This window comes from Borostomias antarcticus (genome assembly GCF_949987555.1).
Source record: "Borostomias antarcticus genome assembly, chromosome: 11".
Taxonomy (NCBI): Eukaryota; Metazoa; Chordata; class Actinopteri; order Stomiiformes; family Stomiidae; genus Borostomias; species Borostomias antarcticus.
The window spans coordinates 11,507,087-11,532,961 of record NC_140244.1 but is presented as its reverse complement, the minus strand read 5'-3'; the positions used below and the strand labels follow the sequence as shown (position 1 = coordinate 11,532,961).

At 50.3% G+C, this 25,875-nt stretch overlaps 1 protein-coding gene across 3 annotated transcripts in view; it reads right to left on the bottom strand.

Annotated features, from left to right (window-relative positions):
- Positions 1 to 25,875, bottom strand: part of srgap3 (SLIT-ROBO Rho GTPase activating protein 3) — a 128,701-nt gene that overhangs the window by 13,104 nt on the left and 89,722 nt on the right. Inside the window, exons 7-18 of one of the 3 annotated variants that reach the window (XM_084445864.1) lie at positions 25,332 to 25,553; positions 24,524 to 24,625; positions 22,942 to 23,139; positions 21,159 to 21,243; positions 16,226 to 16,253; positions 14,179 to 14,281; positions 12,899 to 12,959; positions 11,731 to 11,808; positions 11,290 to 11,424; positions 9,991 to 10,096; positions 8,608 to 8,835; positions 8,310 to 8,383 (exon numbers count right to left, since the gene is read on the bottom strand). In XM_084445864.1, coding sequence (XP_084301990.1) covers positions 8,310 to 8,383; positions 8,608 to 8,835; positions 9,991 to 10,096; positions 11,290 to 11,424; positions 11,731 to 11,808; positions 12,899 to 12,959; positions 14,179 to 14,281; positions 16,226 to 16,253; positions 21,159 to 21,243; positions 22,942 to 23,139; positions 24,524 to 24,625; positions 25,332 to 25,553 — 1,420 coding nt within the window. The other 2 variants (XM_084445865.1, XM_084445866.1) reach the window with 2 other exon arrangements.

Sequence of the window (25,875 nt, the reverse complement as noted above, 5' to 3'; positions counted from 1 at the left end):
ACCTCCTCACACCACAGACCTTCTAACAGACCTCCTCACACCACAGACCTCCTCACACCACAGACCATCTCACACCACAGACCTCCTCACACCACAGACCTTCTCACAGACCTCCACACACCACAGACCTCCTCACACCACAGACCTCCTCACACCACAGACCTTCTCACAGACCTCCACACACCACAGACCTTCTCCCACTGGGCTGTTCTGACGGATGTGTGGCCTGTCTGCTGATGGTGCTTGGTGGGACTGAACCAGCTGGTCAACGACACGCTGACGTCAAAACAAGACGTGATTTCCCCGCCTGGGAGTTTAGGAACAGCCTCTGTCTGTCTCTGCTGCAAGAGCTGCTGACCCGAAGGAAGGGAGCTCACACACACACACGCACGCTCACACACGCGCACGCACACACACACGCACAAACACACACACACACACACACACCTATTTGGAGTGATGCCTCTGAATGAACCCATGCACCCTTGCTCTGAACGCTCAGACGTCCTGGGGCTGCCTGGCCGGTCTCCTGTCCAGAGCTCATCTGGCGGTGTGGAGGCCGTGTGGCGGACCTGGACGACCCCGATCCCGGGTCTCTGCGGGCCGGGCTCACAGACCAGGGGTCACGGGGGGTCAAGCACATGGAGAATACAAATAGTCTCTCACCCAGGAAATCTCCAAGGCATCCAGAAAAGCTCAATCAGTTCCATTAGGAGCTCCATCCAGGGGTGAAATTGTCTGAGAAGAGAGAGGGAGTGGAGGAGGAGGAGAGGAGGAAGGGAGGAGGGGAGAAGGGGAGGAGGAGGTGGACGAGGAGGAGGAAGAGGAGAGACTAGCGGGATAGATAGAGGAATAGATAGAGGGATAGATAGAGGAATAGATAGAGGAACAGATAGAGGAATAGATAGTGGAATATAGAGTGATAGATAGAGGGATAGATTGAGGAATAGAGGAATAGATTGAGAGATAGATGAATACCTAGAGGTACAGATAGAGGGATAGAGGGACAGATAGAGAGTTAGATAGAGGGATAGATGGAATAGAGGGCTAGATGGAGAGATAGATAGAGGAATAGATAGAGGGGTAGATAGAGGAACATATAGAGGAATAGGTAGAGAGATAGATAGAGGGATAGACAGGAATAGACAGAGGAACAGATAGAGGAATAGATAGAATAACAGATAGAGAGATAGATAGAGGGATAGATAGAGGGATAGATAGAGAGATAGATATAGGGACAGATAGAGGAATAGATAGAGGGATAGACAGAGCAACAGATAGAGGATTAGATAAGAGTAACAGATAGAGGGATAGACAGAGGAACAGATAGAGGGGTGGATAGAGAGATAGAGGGATAGGGACATAGGAGTGTGGTCTATGACCCTGGATTCAGCTCAAGCTATTCAGTCTGCTCAAATGCCTGCAGTAGGGCTGGGAGTCCGAACTTCGGGATTCGAATATAATTCGAATATTGACAGAAATACTGGTATTCGAACGAATATTAGGCAGCCCTTAATATTCGAACCTGTAAGTTTTGTAAATGTGTTGGCTAGCAAACGTTGCTTTTGATTCAGATTCAGAGGGTTTTTCACGCCTGGTGAAGTTGCAATCGCGAGCTCATTAGCAAGGCTATTGGACCTGTAGGAGGTGACGTTAGTTAGCACTTAGTTAGCAGAACAATGGCCTCGCCAACGCCCACAATCACGCTGGAGGAGAACGAAATCTATACCCCTAGACTGGGTTGCACCAGTTTGTCTAAACCCAAGCATTTAGTCACGCCTAAACACTGACTAAACTCTTAGTTGCTACTAGTTAGTCGCATATTAGTTGGTATCTTATTTCGGTTGCACCACGGCAATTTAGGCGTTGTCTTAACTAGTAACTACTAACTAGTTACTAAAAAATAGTCGTTGTATGACTGTGACGGCAGGATCCAAATAGCCAATCGGCAAGTAAAAATGTAAACAAGGAGGTTGATCGCCCTTACCCAGCCCTTACCAAGGAGCTTGGGCCGTGTCCGAATGTCCATATACTATATAGTACATACTGCAACTCGCCTACTACATACGATTTAGTACATACCTGTACTACTCCACGAAAACATGTTTAGTATGCGAGATAAATGTAGCATGCTTCACGAGTCATCCAGTGAAAGCGACGGGCTCCGGCTCGCATATGCGATTCATGTTAAACTTACAACAATATTGAGCTAGCCAGGCATTTGAGTTGGTCATCCAACACAGGCTCGATCCTCACCTTTCTGTATAATCCCAACTGTGAAATGGATGTGATAATAGTCCACAAAATATTCTTCCTTTGCCTCGTTTAGCACCAGCTGCAACACTCTTCTCCAAATTCATTATCTCCGTTAGCAAGGCTAACGTTGCACTCGGTAGCTTGTGCTTATTATTATTATTGGAGTTGGTGCTTGTGCAGTGGAGGGGTTCTTTTGGGGGAGTTAGCCGTTGGATTGTTATGCTTAAATTATCCTAGCCAGCTAGTTCCCAAGCTTGTTTGATAACCTTTGATTCAGACATACCGTAGGCTGCCTGGTACAGTCCACTGACCAGTTGCTGGTTAACTATGAGGATCCCAGCCGACCGTTGCATCCCCCAACCCGCAACGGAGGGTTATCAGCTGGGCTGGGACTCCCCCTCTCATCGCTAACCAGCAACTGAGACCATTGAGCTAAAGGTGGTTAGCTAGCTCGATCGTGAAATTACTCAAACTTATTAAATATGACACCAATAAGCACACCGGTGCCAATAGTTAGCTTAATCTTGATATAACTAAAACATCTGCTTAAAAAAATAATTTTTCCACCGACAGATTTAGCTACAATGTTTCAGCCCACCTCCGTCCTAATAGCAGAGTTGAAGACGCTACTTCCTCGCACTAGTCGTGAGTGGTGCAACCCATTTAAATTTAGTAGTGACCAAATCTCGAGTTAGTCACCACTTAGGTTATAGGCCTAGTCACCACTTAGTAATGACTGGTGCAACCGGCTCCTGGTTGACGAGGGTTGTTGAGTCTTACATACTGCAGCCAGATAGCCCATAATGGCAAGTTCTGATTTAGCCTAGGCTACATGTTTGATTAATGGGATATACATCCTACTACCTTTATTTATCTTTTATTTGTCTTTCAGTACCTAGCCTGACTGGCTTATTTTTATTTATTTTTGTCAAACAGTGAAAACCTACTGTTCAAGCCAGGGTCTGACATAAATTAAAAGAACGGTTGTTGACAAAGACTTGTATTTGCTTCTGAAAACATCATTGCTTATCGATATTGCCTATGATACAATGCCCACTAGTGGACAGAATGTGCACAACTTTATTTTAATACCTAGGTAGGTCTTTCTGTAAGAATTTAATGGTAAAAATATTATTAATAATAATTCGAATATATTCGAATATTATTATTAATAAATAAACGAACTTCGAATATGATTTTGGGGCAAAAGTCCCAGCCCTAGCCTGCAGTGCAGTCGGGTTTTCCCTGGCCTGGACGGAGAGATTTCCCACAGAGGAAGAGGCTGCAGTCATCAGTCCGCTCACACTATACTGCAACCCCAGACTTTGAATCCGAAAGCACAGGCATCGGCATTCTCCAAAAGCTCCGGTTTCGGGGGCGGTTTCGCCGGAGTAGTGTAAACGCTAGGAGCACCCATAGCAAAGGTTTGGCAGTTACCAACGACATTGTACGCCTGCTAGTGTAAACGTAGCCTCAGTCAAGAAGGGTTAGCCTACTATAGCATTCCGGCATTCTGGGGTAAGCTAAGCATTCTGTACAGTGTGTGTGTGTGTGTGTGTGTGTGTGTGTGTGTCCATTCAGACTCCTCTGGCTGAGGAGAGGAGATAGCATCTTTTGTAGTTCCTCGTGTTTAGGGTTTCTGAGTTTCCCCAAATGACTCTGTCAGAGCTCTGAGGAGAGAACAGCAATATACAGCACACAGAACAGGGCCTCCGGGAGCCGCTGTTCACCACTGAACCAGGAGAGAGAGAGAGAGAGAGAGAGAGAGAGAGAGAGAGAGAGAGAGAGAGAGAGAAAGAGGCAGAGAGAGACAGACAGAGTAAGAGAGTGTGTGTGAGAGAGGGACGGAGACAGAGTGAGAGAGAGAGATTGAGAGAGAGAGACAGAGTGAGAGAGAAATAGAAAAAGAGAGAGCGGGATTGGTTGTAAACCATACACACGATGGCCCTTCAGACACACAAACACACACACTTAGTACACACACACACACACACACACACACACACACACACACACACACACACACACACACACACACACAGTACACATTAGGCCTGCCCCCGACTAAAGATTTTCCTGCTCGACTAGAAGTCCTCATTTCAAGCGACTAGTCGACTAGTCGTTCCTTTATTATTATGATTATTATCATACATATAACCTTACCATACACACGGAGCGAGCGGCAGCAGCCGCCTCAGCAAAGCGGTAGATTCATTCTCAATGTGTCGGCATTCGGCAACACAGCAAGGAGACTGAACAACATTTTATTACTCATTTATTTAAACACAGTCATATAGCACAACAAACTGTAACACGGAAAACAAAAGTAGCCCACACACATTTCATTTTTCACAACAGCCGAGCGATCAGTGAAGAAATAAAAAAATAAAGGGGAGCTACATGAGAACTATTTTCTGAGGTCAGAATGCAAACGAAAATGTAGCTGGCCTATTATAGGCTATACGCTCATTTCTTAATAAGAGGAACGAATAAGAACGATGAAAATAATTAGACCTACGTTGGCTTCTCGCCAGGCCCGGCCTGTGCATTTCTGCCGCTCTAGGCGAAAAGCAATTATGCCGCTCTCTATTAGCAACGTAGGCCTACCATACCGACAACAACACAAAGGCCAATATAAAGCGAAAACCAGCAACAATACACAAACACCAATATGCCATAAATATGCGTTATAGGTGCTCGGTGTCAACAATATTAGTATGCATGACGCAATATGCGGGATCCATACAAATAACACCAATGTCTGCATAATAAATATAACCTGGTTACAAATTATTTACAGCACATCTATTTTCCAAACAATCCAATTTCAGCTCCTCAAGCTAAATACCAGTACACCTCTCCTATGGGCGTAAAACAAACACATACGCACACACACGAAATGTGCGCATTTGCCCAAGCACATTATATCCGCAGATTCTCCAACTAAATAATACCAGTGTAAATCTCAGTCCTATACCACTTTATCATGTACGTAAAACACACACGCATGAATGTGCGCATTTGCGCAAGCAGTTTAAACGACTAGAGAGCAAATGAAGATTAGCTTCATATTTATGATTAGCCTACCTTTCAGAAGCGGCACGACGTGCCTTCATCGCAGCGAAGGTCAATTGCATCCTCGACTTCGATTCTCTGTGCCAGTTCGTGTTCTATGGAGAGCGTTGCAAGTCCATTTCAGTCTGTCCTTTGTCATTGTACTACGAAGGTAGTTTTTTTTTATTAGTTTCAACTTTGAGAAACTGCGTTCTCCAGAAGCCGGAATCGACTCCGCAAAAAGTTGCTTGTGAACTTGACGGTAGATCTGGTTCTGGAGGCAGGCTAACGTTAGCATCTGCTCTCGTCATGGTGCTGCTATTGCTACAGCTAGCTTGCTGTTTCTTCTTGTGGACAAATGCCTGTAGTTGGTAGTTTGGCAATCTCCTGACATTGTGGGCTTGACGGTAGATCTGAAGGCGGCCTGTCTGCTCCGATGCTGCTAAAGTTAGCACCTGCTGCTTCTTCTGGAGCCACGGAGGTAGTTGTGCTAATGTTACTAGTGCTAGCGGTACTCGGTGGTGGATTTGAAGAAGGTGCGTCATCCTTGCTACTCCCGGTGGGATCAATATATTTAAACAACGAACCCCTCTGTTTTTGGAGTGCTTGGTCGATCAATAGTCTCTTTTTTTGTAGTCGCTGCCAGATAATTTTGCTCGTTTGGACAACATGCTTCCATTTTCCCAGTCATGGCTCGTGAGAGCTGGGGGCGGGGGGGAGACGGCGGCAGGTGCAGACCTCAGCCACGAGGAATGTGTCAATCACACAGGCTCAACCATTGACGCGCCTAGATTTATTTTTTATTTTTTTTTATAAAAAATTGACCCTTAATGTTGGCTCACATTTTGCCGCCCTTGCCAAAGTGCCGCTCTAGGCAATTGCCTAGTCCGTCTATACATACGGGCCGGCCCTGGACATTGTTATCCCAAGCAGATTTTGAGGTTTTTCTTTCTTTCTGCGACTAATGAAAACTTGCTCGACTAGGACTCTTCTCGTCGACTAACGTTAAGTCGACTATTGGGGGGCAGCCCTAGTACACACACACACACACACACACACACTGCAGAAGGTCAGTGTGTGCTTCAGGGGAATTCATCTACATTACAGGCACCTTTGAGGAGACAGATGTTACACGCGTAGCTCACAACCGACCGTCAAATCCACACAGTAACTTAACCTTCCGTCTAAACAGCACCTGGAACATCTGACCCACTCCTTCAGACCTGCTTTCATTCACAGATGCGTTCAGGATGCTTTAGTTCCGTATGCTTGTCACCAATTTTTGCTTCCAAATTCATCTTTATAGATCTCTCTCTACTGTAGCTGCTGTTGTGTTTTTGCAAATCTTTTTTGTGTGCATATTTTTTCACAAAGCTGCCCCCCTCTGTGTGTTCGTGTGAAGACGGTTAGGGAACAAAGACACGTCATTGTCTGTGCCCTCAGCCGCCATTTTAAAACTGAACGGCTCGTTGCATGAATTACGTACTCGACATATCAAGCTGAATGTAACCCCAGGCAATAGTAGCCGCTCCTGCATGTGATCTCAATTACAGTAAGGAAGAATGCACACAGACAGCCGTAGTACTCAGTGTCACCACTAGGGGGAGCCGGTCACTGAACAGCGCTACTGTATGTGTCAGGAGAGCCCTTAGCCCTCACAACAACAACAATAGCAACAACAACAGCAGCTGTGTCCGTGTGCCTCTCTCTACACAACTGTTACCAGTCCAGTCATATCAGATCACCCATGTCCCCGAGGGGCAGAACAACTCTTTCCAGAATGAACCGTACGAACCACAGCCCAGCGCTGGGTCTCAAACACCATACGAGCGCCATGACAACGCACGTCTGAACACAGAGGAGAGAAAAGCCACCATGACAAAGCACTTCTGAACACAGGGGAGAGAAAAGCCATCATGACAAAGCACTTCTGAACACAGAGGAGAGAACAGCCATCATGACAAAGCACTTCTGAACACAGAGGAGAAAAAAGCCACCATGACAAAGCACTTCTGAACACAGGAGAGAACAGCCATTGTGACAAAGCACTTCTGAACACAGAGGAGAGAACAGCCATCATGACAAAGCACTTCTGAACACAGGGGAGAGAAAAGCCATCATGACAAAGCACTTCTGAACACAGAGGAGCGAACAGCCATCATGACAAAGCACTTCTGAACACAGAGGAGAAAAAAGCCACCATGACAAAGCACTTCTGAACACAGGAGAGAACAGCCATCATGACAAAGCACTTCTGAACACAGAGGAGAGAACAGCCATCATGACAAAGCACTTCTGAACACAGAGGAGAGAACAGCCAAAGCCCCTCTGAACAAAGACAGGAAGTCACAGGGAAATGAACAAAGTAATAATGACGTTCTAAGAATCCTGCTTGGAGCAGAGATTGTGAGAGTCGGAGTGTGAGAGTGTGTTTAAGAGCAGAGTGTGAGAGTTAGAGTGTGAGAGTGTGTGTAGGAGTACAGAGTGTGAGAGTTGGAGTGTGAGAGTGTGTTTAGGAGAACAGAGTGAGAGTTGGAGTGTGAGAGTGTGTTTAGGAGAACAGAGTGTGAGAGTGTGTTTGGAGTGTGAGAGTGTGTTTAGGAGTGCTGAGTGTGAGAGTGTGTTTAGTAGAACAGAGTGTGAGAGTGTGTTTGGAGTGCAGAGTGTGAGAGTTGGAGTGTGAGAGTGTGTTTAGGAGTGCAGTGTGAGAGCAGGAGTGTGAGAGTGTGTGTAGGAGTGGGGTGTGTGAGAGTGTGTGTGTAGGAGTGGGGTGTGTGAGAGTGTGTAGGAGTGGGGTGTGTGAGAGTGTGTGTAGGAGTGGGGTGTGTGAGAGTGTGTAGGAGTGGGTTGTGAGAGTGTGTGTAGGAGTGGGGTGTGTGAGAGTGTGTGTAGGAGTGGGGTGTGTGAGAGTGTGTGTAGGAGTGGGGTGTTTGAGAGTGTTTGTAGGAGTGGAGTGTGTGAGAGTGTGTGTAGGAGTGATGGTAAGCCGGACTACTGACCGTCATCACTGGTGTGTGGCTCAGTCCCGTTGTCGGCCTCGTCAATGGTGCCCGGTTCACTGTGGGGGCTGTCACTGTAAACACACACACACACACACACACACACACACACACACAAGAACAAGGGAAGAATCTGAGCAGTCTCCTAAGAAGACACCAGCTGAGAAGTCTACTGAGAACACTGTCTATGTAGCCCATGTTAAGGGCTTGCCCTGGGCGGGATTCGATACCGCGCTTCTACGCACTCTCCGTTCCGTTAGACCCCGCCCCCCGTTCCTCAGGCCCTGCCCCCACTCACCAGTACTCCTCCCCTCCCGTCATGCACTTCTCGTAGACTGGTCCGTCTAGCTCGCGGTGGCTCGGGAAGATGACCTCGTTGTGGACGATGATGGTCTTGATGACCTCGTTGACGTGCGCCTGGCAGGCCACCGGGTCCTGGCCGTCGGGGATGGGCATGAGGGTGGGGCCGAAGCAGATGGCCAGGTTGTACGGGTCCATCATGTTCTCGTCACTGTACTGGGACAGGCTGGGGGAGGGGGGTGGGTTGGGGGGGGGGGGGTGGTGAGTAGGTGTGTGTTGGTTTGGATCAAACTAACTCTGTGATCTTCTAGTGTGTGGGGAGGGTCTAACTAACTGTATATTCACCAACTGTTATTTATGTTCCAAACGCCCCGTAGGTCCCCGATAGCTTCCTGTCTTAGATAACGAACAGGACGACGCTTAGCTGGCGCAGTTCTTCAATTCCGAGCATGCTTCCCCGCCGCGTCCATACTTAACGAGCGCATCTGTAGACCGGCGCTGAACGACCCACACTGTATATCAGCGGAGAGTCAGCCTCTCCTCCACTCCACGCCCCCCCCGCCACGCCCGCCCCCCCTCCTCCCCGCCCCCCCCCCCCGGGCAAACCAGCGGACTGAAACTCCGAGGCCAGAACTCAAACTCTTCAGCTCAGTGAGGGGAAACCCTGCGGCAGCAGCATCAATAACCGGACGATAAAACGGGACGGGTACACTACCGCAGTGAGGGACAGGCGTCCAGACAGCCGGCGTGAATAACGTCCCAAGCAGCGCAGACAGACCGGGAAGGACACGGTAGAACCCTCGGTTCTGCTAGAGAACTTTGGGGAACGGTTCTGCTGGATGACTGCTGGGGGAATCCACGTGTCTTTATCTCCGACTGCAGCGATTCGGGAGTTTGCTGATTTTAGTGGCTCCACAGGGGGTTACCACTTCAGAACCCCCCCCCCCCCCCCCCCCCCCACACACACGCAGATATGCGTCTGAAAGTAGCACATCAGACTTCAAGTGGCTCCACTGGGTCCGTTAGCGTCAGCGTCAACCATCAGCTATCAGACGCTGAGGAAATGGATCCATTGAAATGAATGACGGCGGCTCGACTGCAGCGTTCAACGCCTGCGAATCGCCGAGGTTCGTTTGTTGATCTATGACCGATGCTGACAGTTGACGCTGACAGCTGCAGCGGAGCCAAAGGGTTAAAGGGTAAACTTGTGTCGACTTAAAGGGTCGATTTTAGGCAGAGGAGCCTATATGGGTCTGTATAAGCTGTGTGTGAAGTATGGAAGTGTGTATCATGTTGCTATACTACAGCTGTACAGTATATACTACATGGGCGTGTGCCGGCTAAATGGCATGTGATGTCATCTCAGCGCGTCGGGACTCACTGGTTGAGGAAAGCGAACAGGTATCTCATGACGATGATGACGGTGCGAGGAAGAGTGACGACGATCTGCTGGAGGTGGTGCGCCCGCTCTGCCGACAGCTCCAGCTCTGGAACACAGCACACACACACACACACACACACACACAGTCAACAACACACACACGCCGCCCGGCACAGACACACAGTCATAATCCAGCTGCTCGCTCAGATTAATGGGAGGAAACTCAGGAGCTGACATATTAATACAGGGGGACATTATGCCTCGTAACACCGCCCGCTATTATTGACTGTATGGAACGAGGAACAGCTTATCACGGAGCTGTCCGTCAAAGGCGAGGGTGCGGAGACGGCCCCGCGCAGAGCCCCGCCTCCGCGGCAGCGCCCAGTGACGGGCTGATAGGCTCCTCCTCCCAGGTCTAGAGAGGGTCTGCGTCGGGACTGACGGGGCGATTGAGCTGTTTGGATAATGGGGAAGCGGATTCTGCAAAGCTGTGTTGGACAGACGGCAGTCTGATGTGGCCCCAACTCTCTCCTCTTCTCCTCTTGGGTTTCAATAAAATCACAGCCACAGAGAGAGAGAGAGAGAGAGAGAGAGAGAAAGAGGGAGAGAGAGAGAGACAGAGGGAGAGAGCGAGAGGGAGAGAGGAAGAGAGAGAGGGAGAAAGAGAGAGGGAGAGAGGAAGAGAGAGAGAGAGAGAGGGAGAGACAGAGGGAGAGAGCGAGAGGAAGAGAGAGAGAGGGGAGCCAGAGAGAGGAAGAGCCGTGGTGGCAAGATTGTTTCCATGTGCTGCGCTGCGTACCTCCCTCCCTCCCTCCCTCCCCTCACCCATAAAGCCGTGCGGGTGGGTGGGCGTGGCCTGCTCTGGTCTGGTGGCTGGGGAGTGATGATGTCTCTGTGGGGAGCTGGGGGTGAGGTTAGCAGCCTGGCTGTCCCGGCCGCGCCCCTCACACACTCTCACTCACTCACTCACTCACTCACTCACTCACTCACTCACTCACTCACTCACTCACTCACTCACTCACTCACTCACTCACTCACTCACTCAGAGATGTCTAAGGTGACCTTGGTGACATGCTGCACTGTTCTGCAGATAGAACTGGAACACAGTGGAACATGGGAACACACAGGAACATTGGAACACAGTGTAACATTGGAACATAGTTCAGTGGATTTAGTGTTCTTGGTTTCTAGGAGCTATTTCTATTGGTGCTCTTTCAGCGAGACCGGGTGGGTACGGTACGTACGCCGGTGTCTCAGTTCAGTGTCTCTGTGCAGTGACCTCTGACCCCGCCTACTTACTGATGGTGGACATGAGGTCCAGGAAGCGCTCCTTGGGGAACAGCGGGTTCTCCAGCCCCCTGAAGTACAGCTTGAGGACGCCTGCCACAGAGTTGATGTCGTGCTCGTTCTGGTCATCGATCAGGGGGTCTTCACCTGGGTAGACACAGCACAGTGTGAAGTGTGTGTGTGTGTGTGTGTGTGTGTGTGTGTGTGTGTGTGTGTGTGTAATGAAATGACTAGATATTAAAATCATGATGGCAACTTCTGGGACTCAATGTTTTGAGCAGTAATAGCACCCTGAAGACCTTCAGTATAACTGGAGTTATGTTTTGAATAACAGCCAAAAAGCCTTTTAAACCAAAAATACATGACTTACATTACATTATTGAGCTATGTGGCCGGGGAGGGGGGGGGGGTTCTACCAATCACATTCAACCACACATGGACTCACTCACTCACCTCTCTCAAATGAGTTTTTAATGTCGTTGACCTCCACCTGAGAGCCTGGAACACGGAATATCCCCTGCTGCTGCAACCCTGCAAACACAGAAACATGAGCCTGGCTGTCAGCCATGATGGACAAAGAGAGAGAGAGAGAGAGAGAGAGAGAGAGAGAGAGAGAGAGAGAGAGGAGGAGATTGAAAGCTAGCTAACCATTATGGATAAAGAGACAGAGAGAAGAGATTGATAGCTAGCCAACCATTATGGATAAAGAGAGAGAGAGAGAGAAAGAGTGTGTGAGAGTGTGTGTGTTGATGTTCACTAACTAGTTAGCTAGCCCTTCATTAACTCTCCACACACCCAAGGGCCCACCGCTGTCTCCAAACACACACCAGAGAGCAGCGAACCCAGCCTGGTGGTAAACACACACCAGAAAGCAGCGAACCCAGCCTGGTGGTAAACACACACCAGAAAGCAGCGAACCCAGCCCGGTGGTAAACACACACCAGAGAGCAGCGAACCCAGCCTGGTGGTAAACACACACCAGAAAGCAGCGAACCCAGCCCGGTGGTAAACACACACCAGAGAGCAGGGAACCCAGCCCGGTGGTAAACACACACCAGAGAGCAGGGAACCCAGCCCGGTGGTAAACACACACCAGAGAGCAGGGAACCCAGCCCGGTGGTAGAGGAACGCGCGTGTGTGTTTCCCTCTGGGGGGAGAGGGCCCCTCCACCCGCCTGGCCTGGCTGCAGCAGATGGTTCCAGTTTAGAGACCCCCTAATCAGTTTTCAGAGGGTTTCATTAGGTTGGGGGGTGGGGGTACCGTGCTCTGGCTACAGCAGGATGTTGAAGGCAGACAGAATGGGGTTGTGTGTGCGTGTGTGTCGGGGGGGGGGGGCTCAAAAGCTATCAAAAGCTCCGTCTACGTACAGTAATCCGCTGTCATGTGCTTGTCACATCCTGCACGGCCCCTGGGGACCTGGGGTAAAGCCTCGGTTTCTCGGCCCAGAGACAGCTGAGGTCGGGGCAGCTGAGGTCCTGTGAGCAGATCAACTGCACCACCACTACCTGGACTCTCCGCCAGGTCTTCTAGGACAGAGCGCACGGCTTTCTCGTGTTCGGCCGAATGACCTTCGAACCCGGGCCTGTGTTTGAAGCTGAGTGAGGTGCGGGAGGGAACTCACCGTACAGGTTGATGTAGCGGATACAGCTCTCCACCACCAGGGGGATGGGCTGGCCGGAGTCCTGGAACAGGAGGAGCAGCAGTAAGAACCAGGAAGTGGCTGCTGGATATGAGTGTCGTTTCTCAGACACTAAACAACAAAACACTAAACAGCCTGACAGCGCCCGCTATTAGTCCGAGGAATTACACTTCATTATATTATTTAAGCACCTATTGTATTCATATTTTGTTACTCTTGAAAGCAATTATAGTAAGTCGCTTTGGATAAAAGCGTCTACTAAATATAATAACTGTAATGTAATGTAATTGAACAATTAAAAAGCGATATCGTTTAACACCACTTGAAATAATTCCTAATTCTCATTAAGAAACATTGTGACCTCATGAGACGGGTGTGTCAACAAATCCCTGAGCGTGCGTTCTAGGACCGCGGCCCGCCATGAGGGTGGGGTTCAGAAACACTTGCAGAGCGCCCCCCTGTTATCATTGGCGGTCGGTCCCCCTCGTTATACAGCGAGCAAACAGCCGTGACAGAGTAGCGGAGTGGCGGTGGAGCTGTAGCGTGCGGTCGTTAGTACCGACACCCAGGAGAGAAGCAGAGATCAGCAGAGCGCCGGCACATGAGTACTGTGCCCGCCCCGCCCCCTGGGCCCGCCCCCACCCCCCCCTCCCCTAGCGGTGGTATACCTGATTGCGGGCGCGGGCATTCCTTCTTCCCCTGGGGACAGTAAGCAGCGCAGCAAGGAGGAAGGAAGGGAGAGGTACAGAGGCACACAACAGTTAGAGAAGCCCAGACAGACAGACAGACAGACAGACAGACAGACAGACAGACAGACAGAGCAGAGCTCCCCCCGGAGGATCGGAGGCTGGTTGCGAGGGGCTGGCTGGATGGCAGGATGGCCGGAGGCACTTGTAGAAAGGGGGAGGGGCCACTAGCAAGTACCGGGGCTCCACCCTCGCGTCTTCAAAATGGAGGGCTCGCTGTCTCCCGTGCGATGTTTTTTTTTTCCAAATATAGATGCGCGGCTGAAAGCTAACCCTGGGGACGCTAACTCTGCGGCGCCGAGACCGCCCAAGCGCCCGCCATGCCAGCCTCGCGCCGCGCCCGTCCACAGGGCCGGAGGGAGGGGAGGTCGAAGGTTAAACAGCAGAGCGGTTAGACGGCGGGAGCAGGACAGAGTAGAGGGGGGAGAGCGAGATTCGGGGGGCAGGGGGCACCAGCCTGGCCTCGCTCCCCCCTCCAGCCCCACAGGGGGCGCTGGTTCACGCAGGCACAGCTACCTTGATGAAGGTCTCCATGTTGCCGTTAAACAGCTTATGGTTATAGACGGAGCGCGGCCGCGGCTTCCGCTGTTTCTGTGGCTTAGGGGGGAGAGTGGGGGGCCTGGGGAGGCCAGGGGGAGGAGGGAGGACACACAAAAACAACCATGAAACTGTAGGCCGAGGGAGGTGGAAATGCAGGTGTGGTACGACCCAAACACGGTCTCTCTCAGGTTGAAATGCAGGTGTGGTACGAGCCAAACACGGTCTCTCTCAGGTTGAAATGCAGGTGTGGTACGAGCCAAACACGGTCTCTCTCAGGTTGAAATGCAGGTGTGGTACGACCCAAACACTGTCTCTCTCAGGTTGAAATGCAGGTGTGGTACGACCCAAACACGGTCTCTCTCAGGTTGAAATGCAGGTGTGGTACAACCCAAACACGGTCTCTCTCAGGTTGAAATGCAGGTGTGGTACGACCCAAACACGGTCTCTCTCAGGTGGAAATGCAGGTGTGGTACGAGCCAAACAGTCTCTCTCTCTCCCAACATCTGTTCATTCCACCCGTCTGAGATCCCCTCCCTGTGTTTATAGACAGGAAGTGTGTGTGGGCGGGGAGGGGAAGCGATCTATATCCAAACGCTGAAAATAAAAACCAAAAGCACGACGTTGAGGTGTTATTCAAGCCTGATGGGTCTGCCCTCTCATTAACCCCAGACTAGCGTTGGGGGGGCCGGGCTCCTGACAGGACCCTCTAATACCAGGCCTTCTGAGGGGGAAGGGCCTCTAATAAGAGGACTTCTAATTGGCCCAAGGCTCGAAAATCAGGCGTTCCGAGGGGCCCCGGCCTCTAATACCATACTAATATGAGGCCTCCTGAGGGGGCCGGGCCCCTGACAGTAATTTGGGGCTAGGCCTCTAATGTGAGGTGTTCTGAAGTTATTGACATCATCACAGAGGGTAATCACTCTTAACGTCCACTTGAATAAAAACATTTCTAACCAGAGCTCATAAAATCACATGCACACCTGCTGGTGCTTACCCATGATCCCCTCAGGTGTGTGTTACAGTGTAGGTAGCAGGCCGCCCGCCCGGCTTGGCTCTGTGTGTGTGTGTGTGTGTGTGTGTGTGTGTGTGTGTGCGGCCTGACAAGGCAAAACAAATTAACATTCCTGCATGACATTTAACACCTTATCCAAACTTAAAACGACATGCATTAACTTTCAAAATACAATTAGGTATTTCCCTGTTTAATTCACACACACACACACACACACACACACACACACACACACACACACACACACACACACACACACGCACACACACACACACACACACACACACACTCACACACACACACACGCTGTGAGATTTATGTGTATGCCACAGATGGTCATCTGCACTCTGGGGGAGGCTCGAGCTGCAGAGCTCCTGGGACAGTATTCAGGCTTCCTGTTCAGGACACACACACACACACACACACACACACACACAGCAGACCTGCTCCATCTGCAGTGCGGCCCTGGAGCCATTCCCAGTGCCTAAGCTTTGACACACACGCGCACACACACACACACACACATCCCTCTCCGCCACAACTCTTGAGTACAGAGACTCAAATCTACTGCTCATTTAAGCTACTAAAGCTACATGAAGATGTTGATTAGCTGTGGGTTTGTATGACAGTGCTTGTGGGGGGCGGAGCCGCTTGTCGTACTTGCTGAGCCAATGGAAGCACAGCTACACGACCACGCGAGGGCCGGCCTGCGCTGACATATGTGGCTCTGAAGTTTGATTCATAACTCTGATTCATAACTCTGGAAGAACCAGGAGAGAAGCTGTCATCGACTTCAAGAAAAACTGAAACAGGGACTGGCCATCAGCTTTCAGAGGAGGTTGAATAGTTTAGTATTCATCAGGCCGTGAATCGTGATTGGTTTGCCCTCTCAATCTTCTGCCGTGCGACTGTGTCAGGTCGATTTCCGTTTGTCTGAGTTCAGCTGAATAGGCAGGAGCTTCACGGATGAAAGACAGGACGTGAAAAGATTATCAGAAGCAAATCTCTTACCTTGTAGTCCCACATTCTGCCCGTTCTCCTGCAGGACAGAAACACCAGAGAGAGAAATCTCATTAGGAATATGAAGGCTAAGACCTAGCACAGACCTAGCACTGACCTAGCACAGACCTAGCACAGACCTAGCACTGACCTAGCACTGACCTAGCACAGACCTAGCACAGACCTAGCGGTTTTTGTGGCATCGTCATTACTTTTCGAGGTAGTCTTCTTCAACTGCCATACCTAGCACAGACCTAGCACAGACCTAGCGGTTTTTGTGGCATCGTCATTATTTTTCAAGGTAGTCTTCTTCAACTGCCATACAACTCCGCATAGCGGACAGCTTTCAAAACCCATCGTTTGTTAGAATAGCCGTTTCTGCTTTGGTGAGTGGCTTTGAAATGTTTATTTGACAGTTTTAAATATGAGCGCCAAGCGCTCCCAACTTCAACAACAAAAGTCTACATTTCCTATGTTGGTAGAAAGGACTGTGGTAGCAGATGCTACGTCATCAGCGCACTCACAGTTCCTGAGAAGGGATAGCACAGACCTAGCACACAAACCTAGCACAGACCTAGAACAAACCTAGCACAGACACCACACAGACCTAGCACAGACCTAGCACAGACACCACTCAGACCTAGCACAGACACAACACAGACCTAACACAGACACCCCACAGACCTAATATAGACACAGTACAAAACTAGCACAGACCTAACACAGACCTAGCACAGACACCATACAGACCTAACACAGACCTAGCACAGACCTAACACAGACACCACACAGACTCAGCCTGGCTCGTCGTGCCTAGCGAAGCTGAAAATGCGAGTAGCCACGGCTATTGAGGGAGAGATGAATAGGTGAGCCCCCAAAACCAGGCCTGGGACAAAGCCTGTGATGGGTGGCTGTAGAAACCTCAGACGGGGCCCAGTGGGGTACAGACACAGAGTCAGGACCAGGGAGGTGGGGGGGGGGGGGGGGTGGGCGGGGGGTTGTGGTGGGGGTGGTGAAAGAGGGTCAACTTGTGTCTGCGCTGCTTCACTGAGCCCTTTGTCCCCAAGCTATCGGCACATATGAACAACACACACACACACATACACACACACGCACACAATCATACACTTTCTGGCAAAGGCACATCACACACACAAAGAAACAAGCATCGAGCAGTGGCAGACATTGAAACGGGCCCAATAAGAAACGGAAGGCGTCGTTTTAAACGACCTCCAATGTCAAGATGGTGGAACGCCATACTGGTCACAGACACATACAGACTGGTCTCCAGGGAGTCGGAAACACTGCGGCCCATTCTAGTGGCCGGGGGAGCTGAGAGACGCTCTATTTGTAAATAGAAGTCATTGTCCATTGATGAACAGAACATCGACTCCAGTCATGCATAATGGACATTAAAGACAATACCAGTACACTGTTCTGCCATTAGAACACGGTTCCACTATTAGAACACTGTTCCACCATTAGAACACGGTTCCACCATTAGAACACTGTCCTGTCATTAGAACACTGTTCCACCGTTTGAGCACTGTTCCACAATTAAAGCACCGTTCCACCACTAAACCATATACATGGCAATAAACTGATCCGAATCTGAATGTGAATTAAGATGTCACTGTTTTGCTGCCTCCAGTGCAGCTGAGAGCGGGGGGGGAGCGGGGGTTGTGTGTGTGTGTGTGTGTGTGTGTGGGGGGGGGGGGAGTCATGACAGACCCATCTCTCTTTCTCCCATCATCCTGGCAGCTGGGAGGGAACGTCGGGGAACGTCTGGCAGAGCTGCAGAGCGCTCATGTGGAGAAACAACAGTGCATTTCCTGCCAGTCATCCTGATGAGCGATAGCCTAGCGCTAGCTACCTCTGCTCAACAAACCCCCAGGTCACCCCACCCCCACACGCCAGCGCCAGACCGTCCACATTACTGAGTCTGGCGTTCGTTTCATATCCAAACACCACCTGATCTTCACAGGTCTAATTGTTAGCAGCAGTGGCTTCATTCACTCCCGAGTTTTCTGACAGATGATCAAGTACTTCTGTCCAATTAGCCATAAGCTTCCAAAAGCTTTAAAGTAACAGTTCTGCTATTGTGAACCCACACATCCTGTGCTGGATTATAGTGATAAATAGGCTAGATTAGGTATTAATCTGGTACTATTGGGGGGTAAGTCACTAGAAGGTTGTACTTTGTGTGAGTCTCTGGGAGCAGGACGAGGACAGACCTGTGTGGGACTAGTGAGTCTCTGGGAGCAGGACGAGGACAGACCTGTGTGGGACTAGTGAGTCTCTGGGAGCAGGACGAGGACAGACCTGTGTGGGACTAGTGAGTCTCTGGGAGCAGGACGAGGACAGACCTGTGTGGGTCTAGTGAGTCTCTGGGAGCAGGACGAGGACAGACCTGTGTGGGTCTAGTGAGTCTCTGGGAGCAGGACGTGGACAGACCAGGATGTGGACAGACCTGTGTGGGACTAGTGAGTCTCTGGGAGCAGGACGAGGACAGACCAGGACATGGACAGACCTGTGTGGGTCTAGAGAGTCTCTGGGAGCAGGACGTGGACAGATCTGTGTGGGACTAGAGAGTCTCTGGGAGCAGGACGTGGACAGACCAGGACATGGACAGACCTGTGTGGGTCTAGAGAGTCTCTGGGAGCAGGACGTGGACAGATCTGTGTGGGACTAGAGAGTCTCTGGGAGCAGGACGTGGACAGACCAGGACATGGACAGACCTGTGTGGGTCTAGAGAGTCTCTGGGAGCAGGACGTGGACAGACCAGGACGTGGACAGACCTGTGTGGGACTAGTGTGTCTCTGGGAGCAGGACGTGGACAGATCTGTGTGGGACTAGAGAGTCTCTGGGAGCAGGACGTGGACAGACCAGGACATGGACAGACCTGTGTGGGTCTAGAGAGTCTCTGGGAGCAGGACGTGGACAGACCAGGACGTGGACAGACCTGTGTGGGACTAGTGAGTCTCTGGGAGCAGGACGTGGACAGATCTGTGTGGGACTAGTGAGTCTCTGGGAGCAGGACGTGGACAGACCAGGACGTGGACAGACCTGTGTGGAACTAGAGAAGGTTCTGGCACCACGACTGTCCTCCATGTTGACGCTGTTTGAGTAATCTGTACACATGAGTGAACTGTGTGCACCATGTGGTACTCTGCATGGTCAATCTAGCAGTGCACACACACGCACACACACGCACACACACGCACACACACACGCACACACAAGGCTGGAGGTAGAGACCTAATGAGAGATGCAGTCCTGATTGATCACCTGAATAATTTAACATGGGTGGTACCTGCACACACCATATGGCCAGTTCATACTCACATCAGCACTGACACACACACACACACACACACACACACACACACACACACACACACACACACACACACACACACACACACACACAGGTAAAATGGGGTGTGTGTGCATGCATATGTGTACTGTAGGCTGTGTGTGTGTGTGTGTGTATATGTCAGGGTGTGTATGTGGGCTCAGCTGGGTCCTTGTACTGGAGCAGCTGCAGAGATGAGTCTGGGTGTGATTGGCCTGGGATAGGGGGCGTGGCCTGGGACGGGGAGAGGGTGTGATTGGGTCTGATTGGGCGTAAACTGCTCATGGCTGAAGTGACAAGGCCCCCCCGGGGAGGAAAGGGGGGGGGGCTGGAAATTAGTACCTGGAAATACGATGGTTCTCCTCCAAGACGACCCCCCCCCTTCGAGGCTATCCTACATGCTAACACGCTGTCCTACACGGTAACCTTCTATCCTTCACGCTAACCTGCTATCCTACATGCTAACCCACTATCCTACACACTAACCTGCTATCCTACACACTAACCTGCTATCCTTCACCCTAACCCGCTATCCTACACACTAACCTGCTATCCTACACACTAACCTGCTATCCTTCACCCTAACCCGCTATCTTACACGCTAACCTGCTATCCTACACGCTAACCTGCTATCCTTCATGCTAATCTGATATCATACACGCTAACCCGCTATCTTACATGCTAACCCGCTATCCTACACGCTAACCTGCTATCTTACACGCTAACTTGCTATCCTACACGCTAACCCACTGTCCTACACGCTAACCTGCTATCCTTCACACTAACCTGCTATCCTACACGCTAACCTGCTATCTTACACGCTAACCCGCTATCCTACACACTAACCTGCTATCCTACACGCTAACCTGCTATCTTACACGCTAACCCGCTATCTTACACGCTAACCCGCTATCCTACACACTAACCTGCTATCTTACACGCTAACCTGCTATCCTACATGCTAACCTACTATCCTACACGCTAACCTGCTATCCTACACGCTAACCCGCTATCCTACATGCTAACCCGCTATCCTACACACTCATCTGCTATTCTACACACTAACCCACTATCCTACAAACTCACCTGCTATTCTACACACTAACCCGTTACGTTAACAAGACAGATCGCTCTCTCATTTGGTGCAGAAGGAGGAAGGGGTGAGGAGGGGCCACACACAGGGCTGTGGTGTTTTGGTGTGATCCCTACTGGCAGGCGTTAGCCATTAGCCTTCCCTTTGAATATGAACTTCAATTTATAATGACCCCCCCCCCCCTCCAGGCCTGCTGAGAAGATACCAGCCCCTGTAAGAGCCTCTTCCTGGCTGCAGCCTGCTCATTAGAGCGTGAGCTCCATCCAGAGCTCCGACCCCGCTGGGGGAGGCGAGTCTTCATGCCCACACGCAGAACCCCAGGGTCCCTGGGTCATAATTAGAGGAAGACACTCGAGACCTAACAAGCTAATAGCATTGTGTGTGTGTGTGTGTGTGTGTAAGAGAGAGAGAGAGAGATAGAGGGAGATAGAGGGAGAGAGAGGGAGAGAGAGAGAGAGAGAGAGAGAGGGAGAGAGGGAGAGAGAGGAAGATCTCACCTTCTCCGAGGGTCTGCTTCAGGAGGTCATGTTTGGCCTGTAGTTTAATGATGAGGTTGCTGCCATTGAGGAACTCCTTGAACTTCTGCAAAGAGACAGTCAGACGAAGGTGTCAGCCGGCCACCAGCACTGACGCGGCACAACCGAAGAGGGGCCAGGGAACAGATTCACTCTCTCCCCCCTCCCTCTCTCTCTCTCCCCCTCCCTCTCTCTCTCTCCCCCTCCCTCTCTCTCTCCCCCTTTCTCTTTCTCCCCCTCCCTCTCTCTCCCCCTCCCTCTCTATGGCCCAATCCCAATGTCCCCCCTAAACCCTCAAGCCCTGAGCCCTCACAGACTTATTGACGTCACCTGGTGAAGTGATCGAGTGCGCGAGGCTGCAAGGGCTCGAATTGGTATAACAAGGAATGGGACAGCACTTGTGACATCACATTACGTTGACGTGAAAACATATTTCTTACTATTGTGGGCGTGGGGCTTTTTTTTAAATCAATTTGTAAATTGTACATGTTTTTCTTGTAGGCCTTCGTGTAAATTAATTTAGGCTGAGTCAAATCCCCTTTACATTATCAGAACTCTCTGTGTTACCCTCAAAACATGTCTGTTCAACTTGAAATCATTTCATTTTGTGGTCATATGCGATCGCATCTGCGATCAAATATCAACCCAACCCAGTATTTGTTAGTAGGATCGCATCGATCCTACATTACTGCCTGTGATTCTTGTTTGTGATGAATCCAAAAGTATTAACTTAAGAATGATAATATATTATGTATACACATTCCTGCACCTCACAACTCTTTCCATATTCATGTTGGAAATCTCAATTCAAAGAACACTGCACCGAAATGGGTAATTAATTTCATACTGCTTTTAACTGGGCAATCATATGATTTAGAGCAACAGAAATCGATGTAAATTATAACCATAGCCTACATATTTTTAAACAAATCACATTATACAAACCCATGGGGTTAATAACCCATACTTAAGAATAATGAAACCAAAATAATTATAAGGCTACTTGTGCAGATAAGCAAGTCCAGCTGAAAACATGAAAACATATTTTGTTCTGTAACGTGAACATTAGGGTTGGTTGATCTGTCCGTGCTTGTTTATTGGCTGTTCTTCAGGTAACCCCGTGTTTCACGTCACGACGCTATGAACTGTGGGTAATTCCCTTGGGCTAAGTCTGCAGAAATGCAGACTTACGGGAAGGGGCCATAAAGGGCTCAAAATGGCTGCCGGAGAGCCCTCACGCACTTGCCGAGTTGACATTGGGACACCCCTAAGCCCTCGCGGACTTCGCGGGAGCGCGCTCTTAAGTCCGCGAGTCTGCAAGGGTGGACATTGGGACTGGGCCTATCTCTCTCTCACTCCCTTTTCCTCTCTCTCTCTCTCTCCCTCCCCCCCCCTCTCTCTCCAAATGGCACAAATTCAATCTGCGACAAGGATAATTCAATTTCCATGTGATTTCCAAAGCATGGATGCTTGTCATCCAGTATGTTTGGTGGATGACGGCTTGATAGTGATCTACAGAATCCTCCTGCTTTGACCTCAGCTAAAAGGCCTTTTCAAACAGGGAGGAGAGTCGTTTGGAGTCATTTTAGCGTATAGTGTAGGTTACAAGACCACACATAAAACACGCATAAAGCGCAAATTCAGACTTCAGTAATTGAACGGTGGTCCTCAAAAAGCGACCACCCTATTTGAGATTGCATTCGTATACTGTAGCTAGGTCTGCCGTTGTAGCGTGAAGAAGGAAGATGGCCGCCCAGTCACTCACGGTGAAGTAGAAGACCTCGGTCTCCTGCTGGTTGGCGCGCCTCTTGGCCACGTTCATCTTGCTCATGTACGTCTCCGAGGCCACAGAGCGGACGGACTCGGTGGAGCGGCTGTGCTGGAACGCGTCCGACACGTCGAAGTCCTCCACCGTCAGCATGTCCTGCAGTGTCTGCATGGTGGCGTCCAGAGTCTTTCTCACCTGGGGATGAAGAGGGGATTTAGTCCAAACGAAGCAGGACCAGGGTCTTCTACTGTAGGTCTGTCTGGAGCCCGGGGTAGGGTTGCAAAATGAAAGGAATTTCATTAATCAAAAACTGTTAACCTTAATAAACGATAGTCGATTAATTGATAAGAACGTCCTGCACCGGACTGCACTTTGCTCGCTTCATTTTTGTGTCTTCTTCCGCTGTGTCGTTAAAATTTCTCGGCATCCCAATTAGTCTTCACTACGTGGCGTGGCACCCTCATGTGCTATCAGACCCTAAATCATGATTACATTTCACCCAACTCCCGTTGATAACATTCGTTCCCCCCAAAAAAGTTCTGTTCCATTAACAAGCAATTAATCGAGTAACCAAATCTTACTCGAGTAAATTCTTATCAGCAATTAATCGATAGTCGATTAACTATTAACATCCCTAGCCCGGGCCGCTCACATGGGTCTGACTCACAGGCCAGGTCAGCTCCATCAAGCAAAGAAGGAGAGCATCTGAAAGGATTTGAAATACTATTCGACCCAGGGCTAATTACAGCACAGCAAATAAATCAGGTGGTCCAAAAGTAGTACATGGAAAGGGCATGTGAGTGATTACTGACTATTCGCCTCAGAGATGAATTGACCCTGAAAACAATGAGCAACCTTTGATTGTTCTCATATACAGTACTGGCACGTCTTCAGCAGCCCTGGGTCCCCCGGGGGTTGAGTCCCGGCCCGGCCATCCATCAGTCTGACCGGCTGAGCGAGGAGAGCCTGTGCGGACGAGGGGCTGAGGCTGGATAGCTACCACGGGAGGCCATTTTGTAGCACTGCGCTGAGATTGATAAAGACCATTTCTGGAGCGGCGAGGCTCGTCCATTACCCTCTGGTTCAGGGAGACAGACGAGCCGCTGCCAACGCTGAGACGGCCGGAGAGATGGCCAGCGCGGCTAGGCTAGGCTAACCAAAGGCCATTAGCGCATCCATTAGCACCTGCATATGCTCACCCAGGGAGCGGTGCCCCCCCCCCCCCCCCCACCAAGCACACTCATCACCGCAGAGTCGTCAGCCCCCATCATCAGGGATGTAGCTAGCTCGCTATCTCCAGTGGAATCATTAGGGTTCTCACATGCTAAATATACACACAGCTCCAGGGGGGATGAGGCACTGCTGGGGCAGCGAGATTGAAACCGAGGGCGGAACAGATGGCCCAAGGCCCTCCCACTGGGCTGGATCAGCCAGCCAGACAGACAGACAGACAGACAGACAGACAGACAGACAAGACAGACACACAAACAGACAGACAGACAGACAGACAGACAGACAGACAGACAGACAGACAGGTGGACGGACAGAGAGCCCCCCCCTCGCCCCCCTCCACCCTCACCTCCTCGTTCTCTATCTTCAGAGTGGTGAGGCGGGACTGCAGCTGGTGGTAGCGCATCAGAAGCTCTGTCTGGACGGGCTGCTGGGCACTCACCTGGCACACCTGGGGGCACACACACACGCACGCACGCACACACGCGCGCACACACACACGCGCGCACACACACGGACACACACATGCACACAAACACGCACACGCACACACACACACGCACACACACACACGCAAGCACATAAACACACACGCACACACACACGCACACGCGCACACACACACACACACACACACACACACACACACACACACACACACACACACACACACACACACACACACACACAATGATGGGCCTTGGCACTGCAGTCCCTATATGGCAAACCTGATTTCCAACCCTTTGAAAGGTCACCTCTACAAACAGCTGGAGGCCTGCAGGCTGCTCTGCTCAGTCTGGCCTGGGAGTGATGGTGAAGGGAGACATGCGTGGAAAACGTGCACAGACCTCCACCTCAGTCAAGAAGCATATGGGCTTTTCTAAACATATGTTTAAGGAATATGGAGTCAAGGTCTGTGTATGTTTTGGATAATGTTGTCATTGTGTACGAATGTATGAATGTGATTTTATTGTGTGTTAAATTGTTCTTATATTGTTTTATATTGTTTATGATGTATGCTGTGTGACCAGGACACCAGTGGAAATGACACCTTGGATCCCCTGGATAAATAAAGGTCAAATAAATACATTTGAAAGGTAGTAAACGGTAACGCTAATCTGACGTTGAACAATAATCCGTTCCTCAGGCGCTCTCACCTCGTCTCCCATGTGCGGCAGGTACTCGAAGCGCATGGGTGGGCAGAACACCTGGTTGTGCATGTCCATGATCTTGTGCTTGTCGCTGCGCGAGTCCAGGCCGTCCACGGCGTTCTCCAGGATGTCCAGGCCCTCGTGGCGAGACGTCTCCAGGTTGTACTCCGCCGAGAGGTAGGTGCGGAAGGTGCGGGCCAGGCTGGCGTGGTAGCCCAGGTCGCAGCACTGCGGAGGGCCGGAGCCCCGGGAGACACAGGCGTTAGAAAACGAGGTCAACAGGAGGGCATGTCCATGGATGAAAAACATATTTCTTGAGCATTAGTTTTGTTTTTGTTTTTCTTGCTCTGATCCAACTAAGTTTGCTCCATGTGCTATTCAAAAGAATATGGTTAAATTTACTAGCCTTTGTGAATGCCTCACTAATAGAACAATGTTAAACAAACACTAATTACAACACTTCAGGAATCATCCTCATACATGCCCTATGTAACAGTAAAATAGTGTTAACCTCTCTTTAACATTCACACAATTCTGTCCCTCCGTAGGG